At 54.3% G+C, this 17,026-nt stretch overlaps 1 protein-coding gene across 4 annotated transcripts; it reads right to left on the bottom strand.

Annotated features, from left to right (window-relative positions):
* Positions 1-598: 598 nt before the first annotated feature.
* Positions 599-6,185, bottom strand: CDC42EP5 (CDC42 effector protein 5). 4 transcript variants are annotated; one of them, XM_059665758.1, is made up of 4 exons: positions 5,755-6,179; positions 5,410-5,548; positions 4,772-4,825; positions 599-1,120 (listed from the first exon to the last, which is right to left on the bottom strand). In XM_059665758.1, exon 4 carries the CDS (start codon positions 1,118-1,120, stop codon positions 659-661), a length of 462 nt encoding a protein of 153 aa, XP_059521741.1. In that variant the 5' UTR covers positions 4,772-4,825; positions 5,410-5,548; positions 5,755-6,179; the 3' UTR covers positions 599-658. The 4 variants fall into 4 exon arrangements, 3 of the variants coding, with proteins under 3 accessions (XP_059521741.1, XP_059521739.1, XP_059521740.1); XM_059665756.1 differs by lacking the exon at positions 4,772-4,825 and adding an exon at positions 2,166-2,339; XR_009448764.1 differs by lacking the exon at positions 599-1,120 and adding an exon at positions 4,065-4,079 and having other exon boundaries at positions 5,755-6,185.
* Positions 6,186-17,026: the final 10,841 nt, after the last annotated feature.

Here is a 17,026-nt window from a genome sequence, read left to right as displayed (position 1 = left end):
CGCCCCAACCTTCCACCTGTGCACCTCCCGCCCGGGCCCCCGCTGGCCGCCGGCCACTGGTTACCTGTACGGCTCCGCCCGGCTAATGCGTGCACGTGCCGTCCCGCCTCCCCGGACCGGGCTGGGCGAGCTGCTCCGGCCCCGCCTCGGGATCGGCCTGTGCCGCCCCGCCCTTCGGTCGCGTCCTCCGCGGGCGCAGGGCCCGCCAGGCGTCTGCAAGATCAAACCGAACTTCGTAGCTCAGATTCGACGCCGCTGCCGTCCTCGCATTCGAGCCAACGCACCTCGGAGGACAGGGGGCCTCCTCCAGGGACCGCGCCTTCTTCCCGCCGGCTCGCGGGGCCGGGCCGCTGCACCCCGCCCCGCAGCTGGAGGAGTCAGACCGCCCCGCGCCCGCAGCGGCGCTGTCAGGACGAATGAATGGCCTGTGGGCGCGGCCACGTCGGGACCCGCCCCCTGCTCTCCTACAGGGGCCACGTCCATCTGACGGGTCCGGTCTCCGCGGTACCGGAGCCGCAGGTGACACACCTGACTCTTAAAGGCGCCGGGACCCCCTCACCCTCTGCCCACGTGCACAGTGAAGAGACAGAGGCGGGCGCAGACCTTAGTCGTTTATGTATAAAGAAGTGGGGTGCGGGAAGGCAGGGGAGCCGGGAGCCTACAGGCCGATGACGTCGTCCAGCTCGAGGTCCGCGCTGGGGCGGCAGCGAGCCCTGGGGTGCTGCGCCCCGGAGCCGGGGTCCGCGTCGGGCTTGGCGGCAGCGGCCCCCGGACGCTCGGCGTCCATGACGCCCAGCACCGCGTCCAGCATGGAGGGGCCCAGATCCAGGTGGAAGGACAGCAGCGGGTCGGCGGGCGCGGGCGCTCGGAGGGCGGGCGGCGGGGGCTGGGGCACGGCGGGCGGCGGCGCGGAGCGCGGGGCCCCCGCGGGAGGCGCGCGGGGCTCGGGGGGCGGCCCCCCGCCGTGGCGACTCAGGAACGAGGTGTCCCCGAAGGCGTCGCCCCCGCGCCCCACGTGCAGCGTGTGCCGGAAGTCGCCGAGCGGCGCGGAGATGGAGAGGGCGCCGCGCTCCGGCCGCTTCTTGGGCTGCGCGGGGCCCAGCTGCTTCAGCACCGGCATCTGCGGGGGAGGAGGGGGGTCAGCGGGGCCTCCGTTAGAGGGGACCCCTGTAGGAGCCGCACCCCCAGCGCTGGGTCTAGCCAGCCGCTCCCAGGACGCCTCCCATAGAGACAGGATGATGGTGCGGGGATTGCTCCCATTTTACAGATGGGGAAACTGAGGCCCCGCGAGGCCCCGAGGTCGCAGCTGCTACAGTCACATCTCACTCAGCCCTGGGTCTGCCCGTGACCACCACGCGGTGCTGATTCCAGTAAGAACAAACATGTGAGGTGCCTAGAGGCCAGGCAGTGAGCCACCCTCGGGGGTGCTCCCCAAACTTGGCAAAAACCCAGCTCCTCACACATGGGGGTCCCCGAACCCAGGTCTGACGGGCACCCGTGGGGGCAGCCGGCTCGGAGCCTGGGGCCCACACGCTTCCGGAGGCCGGGGAAAATGCTGAGCTGTTTTATTTGTTTTTAAAATGTCCAGATTATATTTGTGTTTTTACCAAACGCAGTCGCAAAATACAACTTCATCTCTAAGGAAGGGGCTTGCCTGAAGATGCTAACCGGGCATTCTAACCTTTTTTTAGGGCTGGCCTGGGAATCTGCATCGAGGCACAGTGTGCCCTGATGAGAATGATTTGAGTTTGAAAGAGACAATATAGCCCTGACCGGTTTAGCTCAGTGGATATGGCATCAGCCTGCGGACTGAAAGGTCCCAGGTTCGATTCCCGTCAAGGGCATGTACCTTGGTTGTGGGCACATCCCCAGTGGGGGGTGTGCAGGAGGCAGCTGATCGATGTTTCTAACTATCCCTCTCCCTTCCTCTCTGTAAAAAAATCAATAAAATATATTTAAAAAATAGTGATTGTGATATATAGTTATTTAAAAAAAAGAGAAAGAGACAATATAATGTCTCACTTTTTGTAAGATAATGACGATAAAGCAAACTGTTTTCCGGCCCCATGGCATGAATTGGAGGCGGGCAGCGCATACCCTGTAAGCGAGGTGTCCCCGGCCACGTGGACACTCAGGGTTCATGTTACAGGGAAATGCTTGCCAACCTTTGCCCACATCCTGCAGCCGGGCTGCTGTTATGAGACCTCTGGGAGGGCCTGTGATGACCTCGGCCTTTGTGCTAACCGTCGGTTGTGACGAAGCCTCTATTTGAACCGAGGCCCCACCCTTTGCCAGCTGCAGGTCTTGGGATCCGTGACGGGAATCTCTCTGTTTCCTTTCTGTAACATGGATGAAACATCACCAGCTCCCTCCCAGGGCACAGGGAAAACCTCAACGAACACGACATGGAAAACTGTATTTGCAAGGGCGCAGGCCCATTGGTAGTGCTAGTGTGTGTGTGTGTGTGTGTGTGTGTGTGTGTGTTGGGGGGGGCAGGTGTGCGTCCCCAGCCATCACGGAGGAACAAGATTTATAGGTTTGATAGAATCCTTTGAGGAAAGCAAAGAAACCGGCATTAGTAATGAGGCACTCTGGGAAAGACCAGCGATGAAAAGTAAGGCCGGAAGAACGTAAAATTGTGGTAGATGGACGTGCATGAGAACTGCCCTCTACCCTACACACACACACACACACACACACACACTCTGCATTTATTTCTCTGGGAGAACCAGTCTTGATTCACCACCTCAGCTATGTTTCTCAGACTTCTCTGACCTCAATCTAGAGACGAATAAACATTTTTATTGCAACCTGTGCAAACAACCACCCCTCCTCCCCCTCTGTCAGCTGCGTGAGTGGAAAAAAGTACAAAACAAGATTTACTGTTAAAACATGCTAAGCACTGGAATATTTTCAATTCTAACCTTTTTTTTTTTTTTTTTTTTAAATGCTGACCTCCGCTCACGAATGCATCTCAATTCACAGTTTCAAAGACAAAATCCTTGCCCCGGCCAGGTGGCTCAGTTGGTTGGAGCATCAACCTGTACCCCAAAAGGTGGCGGGTTCGACGCCCCGGCAGGGCACACACCTAGGTTGTGGGTTCCACCCCCAGTTGGGGTGCATTCGAAGCAACCGGCGTTTCTCTCACACATCCATGTTTCTCTCTCTCTCCCTCTCGGTCTGTCTCTCTTCCTCTCTCTAAAATCAATTTTTAATAAATCCTCTCTCTGGGTGCCCAGTATTACTCAGAAAGCCAACTGCCCCGGTTTGGATCAGCCTGTGTGTGCCCTTTGCTGTGTGGCTTTGGACCAGCGACTTAACCTTTCTGACTTCACGTCCTCGGCTTGAAAATGGAATGATACTCACACGATACTGCAGAGTCTCTTTGCAAGGACAGGCGCGCTGTGGGCCATGAACGGTGCCCGGCAGGCACAGAGTGAACGCTCAGTATGTGCTCAGGGCAGCCCCACCTCGGGTCATTGTGCCCTGCCCCAGACGAGGAAGCAGACAGGCCTCAGAGAGAGGAGGCGACTCGCCCAAGATAACCAAGCCAGCTCCGTGGGGCTCCAGAGTCCAGAGCGACCCGACCGCCTCGACTGCCTCCAGCCCCTGGCTCCGGTGCCTCCCCGGGCAGCTCTCGGCCGCTGCTTCTCCCTGCCCGGCCCTAGCTGCCCCCACACCCCGCCCTCCTATGGCCCTATCACCAGCATTCTCCCCAGGTCTCCGTTTCTGCTATTTCCTTTCTGTGGGACCCGGAACCCACTTCCCCAACCCTAAACCTCCGTCGACTCAGCCGAAAGACAGGGAGCAGAAGGCCCGGGTGCAAGGGGCGGTCGAAAGGTACTCTCGCGATGCTGAAGATTTCTTTCCCAAGCACTTATTCCGGGCCAGGAGGGCCCCGCAGATGGACGAAGTCTGTAATCCTCACATCATCCCACCCAGGGGGAGACCACTGTCATCCTGTTTGCTTTACAGCGGTGGTGGCCAAGGCTCGCTCAGAGAGGGGGGGTGCCTGGCCCGGCGTCACACAGCAGCAGTGTCGAGGGCTGGGTTTGGGTGTCAGCGGGTGGCCTGCAGAGCTAAGGGTGGCAGGAGATTGCTGACAGCCCCCAGAGGATGGGGCGGGCCGCGAGCTTCCCGGTGGAAAAAATGATGTTTTGATTTGATATAAAGGCCAGGGATTTCCTATACCCTCAGCCGTGGTGGTTTGGTTTCCCTTCTTTTTCCTTTTTTATTTTCCATTCCAGATGAGAACAATCACAGAAATGGCTTTTATGTGTTTTTTCTTTTTGTTTTTTTTTTTTTTTGTTAATCCTCACCCGAGGCTATTTTCTCCTTTTATTATTTTATTTCTGCTTTTATTATTTTATTATTTTTTACTTTCAGGGAGAGTGGGAAGGGAAGGGGAGAGACAGAGAAAAACATCGATGTAAGAGAGACACATCGATTGGTTGCCTCCCACCTGCGCCCTGACCAGGGCCCGGGATCAAGCCTGCAACCCAGGTACGTGCCCTTGACTTAGAATCGAACCCGGGACCCTTCCATCCACGGGCCGGTGCTCTATGCACTGAGCCACCCAGGCCAGGGCTGTTCTGAGTTTTCAATGCCACCTCTCCTCCTCCTACCAGCTCTGAAACCTCGGGGTGAAGTCCCTCCCTCCACTTCTCTAAGCCTCCTGTCCTCTTTTCGTAAAAAAAAAAAAAAAATTTAATTGACTGATTTGAGAGAGGAAGAGAAAGAGAGAGAAACATTGATTTGCGGTTCCATATACCGGTGCATTATTGGTGGCGCTGGTATGTGCCCTCACCGAGGTCCGGTTGTAATCCTGGCCTCAGGGGAGGACACTCTCACCCGCGGAGCCCCGGCCAGGGCTCCTGTCCTCCTGTCCTCCTGTCCTCCTGTCCTCGCAGACACCCGCCCTCCGGCAGCGCCCTGCGCTCCATGCAATGAGCTTATGATCCTAAAACGTCTGTCCCTCCTCGGCCGACGCTCCCACAGAGGGGCCCTTGTCTGGGGCCAACGGGACGCGGCCAGAGGGGCAGGAGCCAGGACGCGCCCCGCCCGCGCGCCCCCTCCCCTCGCTGCGCTCCAGCTGCGGAGGCGGCGGGAAGGGAGGGGGAGCGCACAGCTGGTTCCCCTCGGCCCCTCCGGCCCCCGCTCCAACGGGACGGAAATAACAACCCGCTCCGGATCCGGCCCGACTGGTTCCCAGCCCCGTGGGAGAGGCGGCGCGCGCGGCGGGGGGACCCGGAGGGGACAGTCCCCGCTTCCCGGGGCCGCGGGGCGCGCTTCCCGGGGGCCACGTGGCTGAGGCCCGGACGCTCCGCCGCCCGCCGTCTCCCCGGCTGTCGGGCGCGTCCCCCTCCGGCCCTGACCCCGGGACCCCGGCCCACGCTGCCCCCCACTTACCTCGTGGTCCTCGCCGGGCGGGTCCGGCGCGCTCGGGCTCGGCTCAGGCTGGGACGCCCCGTCCGGGGTTCGGAGCCCGCCTCGGCCTCTGGGTCCCGGGCCCGCGCCTTCTTCCTCCTTCCTCCGGGCCGGGCCTCACCTGCCAAAGGGAGTGTCAGGCGGAACCTGGGAGGGGATCCGGCCCCAGGGAGGCGTCCCGGCCCCCGAGGCCACCCCCGCGGGCCCCAGGTCCAGGTGTCCTGGCTCCCAGCGCTTCCCCCTCAGCCCAGGAGTAGGGGGTGCCAGCCCCCACCCCCCATGTCCCCAGTAGTCCGGGCCCCACCCCTGGCCTCGGTCCCCTCGTACCTGCACCCGGGCGGAAGGGTCAGCCCCTCTCGGGGGCCATGGTCGGAGCCCAAACGGGCGCGAGTGGCCGCCCAGTCCAGCTGCGTCCGCCTGGGGCGCACAGGGTTAAGGCGCAGGCCCCGCCCAGCCTTCCTGATCGCCCCCCCGCCCCCCCCCCCAAGTTTGCCTCTAGGATTTAAAGGACTAGAAAGAGGCGGTGGAGACGCGGAGGCCCCTCGGGGCTGAGTGTGGGGGCGGGAGGGGGCCGGGCCTGGGTGTGCGCGGAGGACACGCGGAGGGGGTGGGGGATGCGCGGGGCGCGCCCCCGGCCCGGCCCCTCCCCCCCGCGCAGCCTGGAATTTCCTGAAACTGGGGAAGTCTGGCTGTGGGGCCAGTAATTTCTTCCAGATTGCAGCTGCTGGAGAGTGTGTGTGTGTGTGTGTGTGTGAGAGAGAGAGAGAGAGAGAGAGAGAGAGAGAGAGAGAGAGAGAGAGAGAGAGAGAGAGAGAGAGAGAGAGAGAAGGGGAGAGAGAGAGAGAAGAGAGAGAGAGAAGGAGAGAGAGGAGAGAGAAGGGGGGAGAGAGAGAGAGAGAGAGAGAGAGAGAGAGAGAGAGAGAGAGAGAGAAGGGGGAGAGAAGGGAAGAGAGAGAGAGAAGAGAGAGAGAGAAGGAGAGAGAGGAGAGAGAAGGGGGAGAGAGAGAGAGAGAGAGAGAGAGAGGTAAGGGGAGAGCCTTAGCTGGTTTGGCTCAGTGGATAGAGGGCCTTCCGACTGAAGGGTTGAAGGGTCCCGGGTTCGATTCCTGGTCAGGGCACATGTCAGGGTTGCGGGCTCAATCCCCAGTGGGGGGGTGCGGGGGGGGGGGGAGGTTGCAGGAGGCAGCCAATCAGTGATATCTCTCTCTCTCCCTCCCTTCCTCTCTGAAGTCAATAAACATATCTTTTAAAAAAAATGGGTTTTCTCCCATCACCCCATAGAATTACCTGAAAGAGAGAGAGAGAGAGAGAGAGAGAGAGAGAGAGAGAGAGAGAGAGGAGGCCAGGCAGTGAGACCCAGGCGGTGGAGGCAGTTTTCCAGGGGCAGCTCGGACCCTGTGGTGGGAATTTCCCGCCAGAACATCCAGCCCTAAGCTGCCCATCACCATAGGCAGGCCCTTGTATCGCCCTGAGTGCCTGCGGCGACAGGTGACCACAGAGGGTCAGATCTGGGTGAGAGGACGATCCCTCAGGGGCCAGTGTGAGGGTGGGCCTGACCTGGAGGCCCACAGGGGCCCCCGGGAGGAGGCTGGCTCAGTGGGAGAGGGAGGCAGGGGCAGGGGCCCAGAGAGATGGAGACACAATGACATACCCACACAACACACAAGGAAGGAGAGACAGAAAAAATAAAAAATAAAAGACGCGCATGGCATGGGGGTGGGCAGTGGATAGCGTAACGGAGAGATGGAGTGGCACAAAAACACAAACACCCCGAATAGATGCCTTACCAAAGAGGACATACAGACGGCCAATGGACGTATAAAGAGATGCACAAAGTCACTGATCATCAGAGAGATGCAATGAGGTGTCACCTCACACCTGTCAGCATGGGGACCATCCACCAATCAACAGACAAGTGCTGGCGAGGATGTGGAGAAGGTGGAACCCTCGTGCACTGCTGGTGGGAATGCGGACTGGTGCAGCCACTGTGGAAGACAGTATGGAGTTTCCTCAAAACGTTAAAAGTGGAACTGACAGGGTGAGGGTATAAGAGGTCAACCAAAGGACTTGTATGCATACATATGAGCATAACCCATGGACACAGACAGTAGGGGGGGTGAGGGCATGTGCTGGGGGGTGGGGGCGGCTGCCGAGAAGTCAATGGCGGGAAAAGGAGACTTACATAATACTTTAAACAATAAAGAATAAAAAAAAATGTAACTGGCATTAGACCCAGGGACCCCACTTCTGGGAATATATCCTTAGAATCCTGAAGCACTGATCAGAATGAATGTATGCACCCCTGCGTTCATAGCAGCATTATTTACAAAAGCCCAAATCTGGAAACAGCCCAAGGGCCCATCAGTAGATGAGTGGATAAAACAAGCTGTATGTTGTGCCGCACCAGCATGGCCAAGGGTGAACCTGAGGAGGGGCGGTGAAGGATTGAAGAAAAGACAGACAAGAGAATACAGCTGGGGCTTGGTGGATCTCCTGTGCCTGGATGAGGACACAGAAGACCCAGCCTGCAAGCTGATGCTTTATTTTATAGTCTGATTAAAACAAGGGTAGTTAACATGTATACAAATGTTCTTGTTTTTGGCAACACTTGCTGCACCTCCCACAGCCCATTAGCTCCTTGGGAAGGAATTAGGGAGGGCTACAAGGTCAGGCTTAATTATGCTAGGAGAGCTCTGCCCTCCAGGCTGGGACTTGCTTGTGGCCCTGCCACAGGGCAGCCCGAGGATTGACCCTAGAGCCGCTCCCTATATCATGTAGCCCTAGCTGGTTCGGCTCAGTGGATAGAGCATCAGCCTGCAGACTTAAGGGTCCCAGGCTTGATTCCAGTCAAGGGCACTTACCTTGGTTGCAGGCTCCTGGGCTAGTTGGGGGCAGGTGGGAGGCACCCAATCGATGTGTCTCACATTGGTGTTTCTCTCCGTCTCTCCCTCTCCTTTCCACTCTCTAAAAATCAGGGGGAAAAAAATCCTTAAGTGAGGATTCAACAACAACAAAAAAACACCAATACATGTGTGATTAGACATTAGACTTAAAAAAAAGCTGTGGTGGTTCTAAGACTATATCCCAAGAAACCAGAAGCACCCATCAGAAAGGACATATGCACCCCTATGTTCACAGCAGCACAACTCACCACAGCTAAGATTTGGAAATAGCCTAAGTGCCCACCAGCAGATGAGTGGAGTAAAACACCGTGGTACATCTACACAGTGGAATACTACGCCGCTATATAAAAGAAAGAACGTCCACCATTTGCAACGGCATGGATGGAACTGCAGAGCATCATGCTAAGCGAAATAAGCCAGTCGGAGAAAGATCAATGTCACATGATCTCACCCATATGTGGGATATAATGATCAACATAAACTGATGAACTAGAATAGACCCAGAGGCAAATGGCCGGCTATCTTGTGGTGGCCATCTTGTGATCACATGGGGGCAGCCATCTTGTGACCACATGGGGCGGCCATCTTGTGATGACATGGGTGTGGCCATCTTGTGATGACATGGGTGTGGCCATCTTGTGACCACATGGGGCGGCCATCTTGTGACCACACGGGGCGGCCATCTTGTGATCACACGGGGCGGCCATCTTGTGACCACATGGGGCGGCCATCTTGTGATCACATGGGGCGGCCATCTTGTGACCACACGGGGCGGCCATCTTGTGATCACACGGGGCGGCCATCTTGTGACCACATGGGGCGGCCATCTTGTGATCACATGGGGCGGCCATCTTGTGACCACATGGGGCGGCCATCTTGTGATCACACGGGGCGGCCATCTTGTGACCACATGGGGCGGCCATCTTGTGATCACATGGGGCGGCCATCTTATGATCACATGGGGCGGCCATCTTGTGACCACATGGAGTCAGCCATCTTGTGACCACATGGGGCGGCCATCTTGTGACCACATGGGTGTGGCCATCTTGTGACCACATGGGGCGGCCATCTTGTGACCACACGGAGGCAGCCATCTTGTGACCACATGGAGTCAGCCATCTTGTGACCACATGGGGCGGCCATCTTGTGACCACACGGAGGCAGCCATCTTGTGACCACACGGAGGCAGCCATCTTGTGATGACATGGGTGTGGCCATCTTGTGTGAGGGCGTGACGGTCAATTTGCATATTACCTCTTTATTATATAGGATTTGACTCCTGCATAGAGGCCATATAGCGGACCAATGACAAGGGCTCAGCGAATGCAGAAGTGCCATAGACTCTGACCATGGTGCTGAAACCAGACAACCACAGAGCAATCACAGTCAGTACCACGGACAGCGGCCGCAGACCCCCACCCCCCTCCTGCCCCTGTCCTGGGGCTGGGTCCTGATGGTCGAATTAGGGAAGGTGACCCCCAAACACCAACCAGAAAGAGTATATGCACCCCATATGTTCACAGCAGCCTTATTTACAATAGCTAAGATTTGGAAACAACCCAGGTGCCCATCATTAGATGAACGGATAAAAAAGCTGTGGGACATTTACACCATGGAATACTATGCAGCTGTGAAAAAGACGGATCTCTTACGCTTTGGGGCAGCATGGATGGGCCTGGAAAATACGATGCTAAGTGAAATAAGCCAAACCGAGGAGGACAAACATCACATGACCTCACTTACCTGTGGAATCTAATGAACAAAATGAATTGACCCACAAAACAAGACCTGAAGCACAGAGGCACAGAACAGACTGACCTACCTCGATGTGGGGTTGGGGGGGACAAGAAGAGATAAACCAAAGAACTTATATACCTATATGCACAGCCCACGGGCACAGCAATAGGGTGGTGAAGACCTGGGGCAGGGCTGGGAGGAGAGGGGGGAACAGGGAGAAAATGGGAGACATCTATGATACTATCAACAACCTATACTAATAAAAGGGTAATGTGCTAATTAGACCAGGCATGCTCTGGACATCCATTCTGACATCCTTCTAGAGACGAAGCCAGGGTGGCAGGGGCCGAGGCAGAGGCAGTTAGGGGCAACCAGGCCTGCAGGGGAGGGCAGTTAGGGGCGATCAGGAAGGCAGGCAGAGTGGTTAGGGGCGATCAGGCAGTCAGGCAGCTGAGCAGTTAGGAGCCAGCAGTCCCAGATTGCGAGAGGGATGTCCAACTGTCAGTTTAGGCCCTGATCCTGGCCTAAACCAGCAGTCAGACATCCCCTGAGGGTTCCCGGATTGGAGAGGGACAACCTCCCCCCCCCACCCCTGTGCATGAATTTTGTGCACCGGGCCTCTAGTAAAAATATATTTAAAAAAAAGAATTCGGGATGGTGTCTAGAGACAGGTCCAGAGTTGCTGGAGTCACCCAGAGAAGGAGCCCGAACGTTGCAGGAAGCAGGGAAGCTCAACGCATGGATGAGGGCCAGTGTGACCACAGAGCGCGGTCATCCAGAGAAGGCCATTTCTTATCTACTCAGCACGGGGCCAGGCAGACAGGAAGCGAAAGTGAGAGCAGCCTGGGCTGGGCTTGGCTAGAATGTTGTCTCCTGTTTATTTGCTATGAGTGTGTAGCGCCGCCTGCTTTACAAACATTACATCACTACCCCCCCCCATTGCAGGGAAGTTTGCAAATCATAGTGTTTACCATTGAAGAGTGTACTATCCCGTGCAGTGAGGGTTCCCTTTTTACCACATCCTCGCCAGCACATGTCGATGGGAGTGCAGACTGGGTGCAGCCGCTGTGGAAAACAGTATGGAGCTTCCTCAAAAAACAAACAAACAAAAAAAACAAGCCCTGACTGGTTTGGCTCAGTGGATAGAGCGTCGGCCTGCGGACTGAAGGGTCCCAGGTTCGATTCCGATCAAGGGCATGTACCTTGGTTGCGGGCACATCCCCAGTAGGGGGCGTGCAGGAGGCAGCTGATCGATGTTTCTCTCTCATCGTTGTTTCTAACTCTCTATCCCTCTCCCTTCCTCTCTGTAAAAAAATCAATAAAATATATTAAAAAAACAAAACAAAACAAAATGAAAGACACACACACACACACACACACACAATGGAACTGCCGTCGGATCCAGCAATCTCACTTCTGGGAATATATCCAAAGAATCCTGGAACATCCATCTGAAGGAATATACCGTATGCACCCCAGTGTTCATAGCAGCGTCATTTACAAAAGCCAAGATCTGGAAACAGCCCACGTGCCCATCAATAGAGGAGTGGATACAAAATACTATGCAGCCCTAGCCAGCTTGGCTCAGTGGATAGAGCATCGGCCTGCAGACTAAAGGGTCCTGGGTTCGATTCCGGTCAAGGGCATGTACCTCAGTTGCAGGCTCCTCCCCAGCTGGGGCCCTGGTTGGGGTGCGTGCAGGAGGCAACCAATCGATGTGTTTCTCTCACATCGATGTTTCTCTCTGTCTTTCCATCTCTCTTCCACTCTCTCAAGAAAAATCAATGGAAAAATATCCTCAGGTGAGGATTACCAAAAATGCTAAAAAACAAAAACAACCTTCCCCCTCCCCGACCTCCGGCCCTGCAGTCCTCAGGCCGATGCTCCAACCACTGAGCCAAACCGGCCAGGGCTGCTCGGGTCTTTTTAAAAGTTTCAATGTCTCTGGTGAAGCACCCATGTTGTCCATTGTTCTCTGAGCTCGCTGGCTGAATTGCCTGCCCGTATGTTCTCACATCTCCTTGAGTATTTTTCCGAACCGCAGCCTTGACTTCCCTGTCATTTGTGCCACCGACTTCCATATCTTTAAGTTTGTTTTCTGGGGATTTTTCATTGTCTTTTCGAGCTGCCTTGGTTACTGAAGGTAGTATTTGATGTTATTTCTTCTCTAGCCCATCAACTTGAAGATGTCTTTCTATTTTGTTCCAGTAGGTGGCGTTGGATCACAAGGTGAATTTTTTTTTTTTTTTTTTAAGCTCTGAGAGCTCGCAGCGCTGTCTCTCTCGCTCGGGTGGGGGTGAATTCCTCCAGGTTCTTTGCTGGTTTAGGCAGGGATAATGGTGGCCTTGGCCCTCTGCCCCGGTGCCCCCTGTGTTCCGGTCGCAGAGTGTACCCTTTGCCCGGGGAGAGGTGTGATCCTGCCGTATTAGCTACTGGGCGCTTGTCCTTGGGCACAAAGTGCATGGGAGCCACAGCCCACATCAGGGCGAAGGGAGGTGAGCGCTGGGAGGCTAAGGGGAGGTGGCCAGGCTGTGTGGCTTTTTCTCACTGAGTTGCCCCAGCCGCTCTCTCCTGCTGTGCTCTTGCCCGGCTCTCTGGGCTCAGCTGAAGGGGTGTCAGCAACAACCAGAATCCTCTCCTCCCATTCCCCCGCTGAGCCTCTCATGCCCTCCCCGCTGCCCGGATCCTTTTCTGGCTGGCTGGGATCCCCCCACTCCCTTTTCACCTGCCCCTTTTGATCCACTCGCCCATCTTTATTTTATTATTTTTATTAAAAATATTTATATTGCCGAAACCGGTTTGGCTCAGTGGATAGAGCGTTGGCCTGCGGGCTGAAAGGTCCCAGGTTCGATTCCGGTCAGGGGCATGTACCTGGGTTGCGGGCACATCCCCAGTGGGGGATGTGCAGGAGGCGGCTGGTCGATGTTTCTCTCTCATCGATGTTTCTGACTCTATCTCTCTCCCTTCCTCCCTGTAAAAAATCAATAAAATATATATTAAAAAAATATTTGTATTGATTTCAGAGAGGAAGGGAGAGGGAGAGAGAGATAGAAACATCAATGATGAGAGAGAATCATGAACGGGCTGCCTCCTGCACATCCTTCACTGGGGATGGAGCCCGAAACCCAGGCATGTGCCCTTAATGGGAATCGAACCCAGGACCCTTCAGTCCGCAAGCCAAAGCTCTATTGCATTGAGCCAAACCGGTTAGGGTCCTACCTTTATTTTTCAATTAAAAAATATTTTGATTGATTTTAGATAGGAAGGCAGAGGGGGGAGAGAGAGAGAGAGAGAGAGAGAGAGAAACATCAATAATGAAAGAAATTCATTGACCGGCTGACTCCTGCATGCTCCCTACTGGGGATTGAGCCTGCAACCCGGGCATCTGCCCTGACCTGGAATCAAACCTGACCTCTTGGTTCATGGGTCAACAACGCTCAACCACTGAGCCACACTTTTCCAGCCCAATCGCCCACCTTTAGGAGTGTCAACGTGTGGGTCTCTCAGGCATATCTGTGTGCTGAGCGGGGACTCCATTTTTGAGATATGGCCGTACAGATGGTTGTAACTTCTAGGGGAGGGATGAAGGGGATCTCCCACGCTGCCATTCCTCTGGCCCCAAACGCTGGGTAGATGTCATTTCGCCTTTGTGGTCAGATGTCTTCAAGGTAGATTCCTCGAGAGAAAGTTGACTCATTATGCAACTTAGCGGGCTGGGCGAAACCGTCACCCTTCTCCTGTCAGTCCTTCCTGCCGCGTGTGACACGAGTATTGCTTCCCCACATCCTCCCCGGCGGCCTTTGTGGCCACAATCGGAAGCGCTCCGATCTGATAGGTAGCACACAGGTTCTCCCTGCGGCTTTGGCTAGGCTGGCTTGTCTCATGACTGGATTGAGCATCTGGTTATACGATTGCACATCCTCTGCAAGTGCTTGCTGTGAACTGGGCGTTAGTATCTCCTCATTTGCCTCACATTGTGTCCTTGGTCACGGCTTTATTTTATTTTATTTTTATCAACAACAAACATTTATTTTCTGACAGTTCTGGAGGCTAGAAGTTCAAGTTCGAGGTGTCAGTGAGAGTTTTAGTTTCTGGCGAGAGCTCTCCTTCTGGCTTATAAACAGCTGCTTTCTCCCTGTGTCCTCACATGATTCTACCTTTCTTTCTTTTCTTTCTTTCTTTTCTTTCTTTTCTTTCTTTCTTTCTTTCTTTCTTTCTTTCTTTCTTTCTTTCTTTCTTTCTTTCTTTCTTCCTTCCTTCCTTTCTTTCTTTCTGTCTAAAGTTTTACATATGTCTCCTTTTCCCCCAATTGACCCGCCATTCCCACCCGGGCAAGCCCCCACCGCCCCAGTGTCTGTGTCATCGGTTATGCTAACATGCATGCACACAAGACCTTTGGTTGCTCTCTAATTCCCCCTCCCCTACCATTTGTCTCTGGATCTATTCTTGTTCATCAAATTATTTTGATCATTATATCCCACATATGAGTGAGATCATGTGATATTCATCTTTCTCTGACTGGCTTATTTCGCTTAGCACGATCCTTTCCAGGTCCCTCCATGCTATTGCAAATGGTAAAAGTTCCTTCTTCCATTGTGTAGATCAGAGGTTCTCAACCTGTGGGCCGCGACCCCTTTGGGGATCGAACAACCCTTTCACAGGGGTCGCCTAAGACCATCGGAAAACACATATATAATTACATATTGTTTTTGTGATTAATCACTATGCTTTAATTATGTTCAATTTGTAACAATGAAATTGGGGGTCACCACAACATGAGGAACTGTATTAAAGGGTTGCGGCATGAGGAAGGTTGAGAACCACTGGTGTAGATGTACCACAGTTTTTAATCCACTCATCTGCTGATGGGCACTTAGGCTGTTTCCAGATCTTCGCTATGGTGAATTGTGCTGCTATGAACATAGGTGTGCATATATCCTTTCTGATTGGTGTTTCTAGTTTCTTAGGATATATTCCTAGAAGTGGGATCACTGAGTCAAATGGAAGTTCCGTTTTTAGTTTTTTTGAGGAAGCTCCATACTGTTCTCCACAGTGGCTGCACCAGTCTGCATTCCCACCAGCAGTGCACGAGTGTTCCTTTTTCTCTGCGTCCTGGCCAGCACTTGGCGTTTCTTGATTTGTTGATGATGGCCACTCTGACAGGTGTGAGATGGTACCTCATTGTTGTTTTGGTCATGGCTTTATTGAGGCATACTTCCCATGTCATACAATTCACCCATTTCAAGGTGTAGAATTCAATGTGTTTTTTTGTTTGTTTGTTTTGTTTTGACTACATTTGCAGGCTTGTGTGGTTTCTTCACAATCCATTTTACTATTTTTTTATTGTTTATAAAATATATCTTTATGGATTTCAGAGAGGAAGGGAGAGGGAGAGAGATAGAAACATCAACGATGAGAGAGAATCATTTATTTTTTGTAATATACAGCTCTTACTTCCACCCATTTTTTTGTTACTGCTCATCTGAGGATATTTTTTTCCCATTGATTTTTAGAGTGGGTGGAAGGGGGTGAAAGGGCGAGGACTACGCCCTCCATCTTGCCCCAGGGTAAGGGCTACGCCCTCCATCTTACCCTGGATCCTCCATTTTTGGGCAGCCACGTGCTTGGCAAGGCTTCTTCCCGGAAGCCCAAGCCTCTGCTAGCCACACCCAGGATTTCTTTAAACTAACCAATGACAATCAAGGGAAGTGCGCACCACATCCTGTGTAACAAGACAGTGACTTGTGCCTGGCCAATTGGCAGGGCCCACAGTCCTTTCTCCTCCCCTTACTCTAACCCCTCTTCCCACAGGGCTAGCTCTCGCTCTGCCACTTGCTGCTGCATCAGTAAGGAGGGTAGGGGAGCCAAGCCCGGGTTTGAATAAAAGACTCTTATGCTTTTGCATCGGACATGGCTGGCTCCCTGGTGTGGTTTCTTGGGGATCCTGAAATCTGGGCATAACAGGGGGAAAGGGAAGGTGGAAAGGAGGGAGGGAGGGAGAGAGAGAGAGAGAGAGAGAGAGAGAGAGAGAGAGAGAGAGAGAAACATCTAAGAGAGAGGGGCACATCAATTGGTGGAGATCTACTACCTGCAATCCAGGTACGTGCCCTTGACGGGGAATCAAACCCACAACTCCTCAGTGCGCAGGCCAACACTTTAGCCACTGAGCAACCGGCCAAGGCTGTCATACATTTTTATATATTTTTTTAAAATATATTTTATTGATTTTCTACAGAGAGGAAAGGAGAGAGATAGAGAGTTAGAAACATCGATGAAAGAGAAACATTGATCAACTGCCTCCTGCACATCTCCTACTGGGGATGTGCCCGCAAGCAAGGTACATGCCCTTGACCGGAATCGAACCTGGGACCTTTCAGTCCACAAGCCGACGCTCTATCCACTGAGCCAAACCGGTTTCGGCTTTTATATTTTTGTGTATTTATCTCTCTCTCTCTCTTTTTTTGAACAAGCAATGCATTGTGCAATGAGCTACTGGCCATTTGCCTTCTGATGACCCAACCTCAGCTAGCACTCTGACCCCATCTGTCTGGTTCACAGATGGACATCCCGCACCAGGCAAACATCCCAGGATTCAAAGAGACATTGGTTAGAGGGCTGGCGGACAGGAAGAAAGACATTTCCATGTAGGGAGTTCCTGAGAAAGTGGGAAGTGGGAAGTTTCCATCCCACTCATGACCCGGCACACCCACGAGGCTGACTCTGGAGGGAAACCAGAGCCTGGTCCCCTCCAGGGAGAGGCCACGGCTGGCAGGCTCAAGCTCCGGGCACAGGACACCACGGGTCTGCCCTCCATTGTCTGCAGGGGACACGGGAGCCCTCGGGCGCACGCACGGGGAGGGAGCCGCTTGCCCTCCTCCGAGCCCAGGCATGGGAATGCTGCCCTCTGCCCACATCCTGTGGGTCTGTCTGCTCTGCCAGGCTGCCTGGTTCTGTCCCTC

This window comes from Myotis daubentonii, chromosome 15 (assembly GCF_963259705.1).
Source record: "Myotis daubentonii chromosome 15, mMyoDau2.1, whole genome shotgun sequence".
NCBI classification, from domain to species: domain Eukaryota; kingdom Metazoa; phylum Chordata; class Mammalia; order Chiroptera; family Vespertilionidae; genus Myotis; species Myotis daubentonii.
Note: the sequence above shows the minus strand (reverse complement) of the source record. Positions and strands in the feature narration are given on the sequence as shown.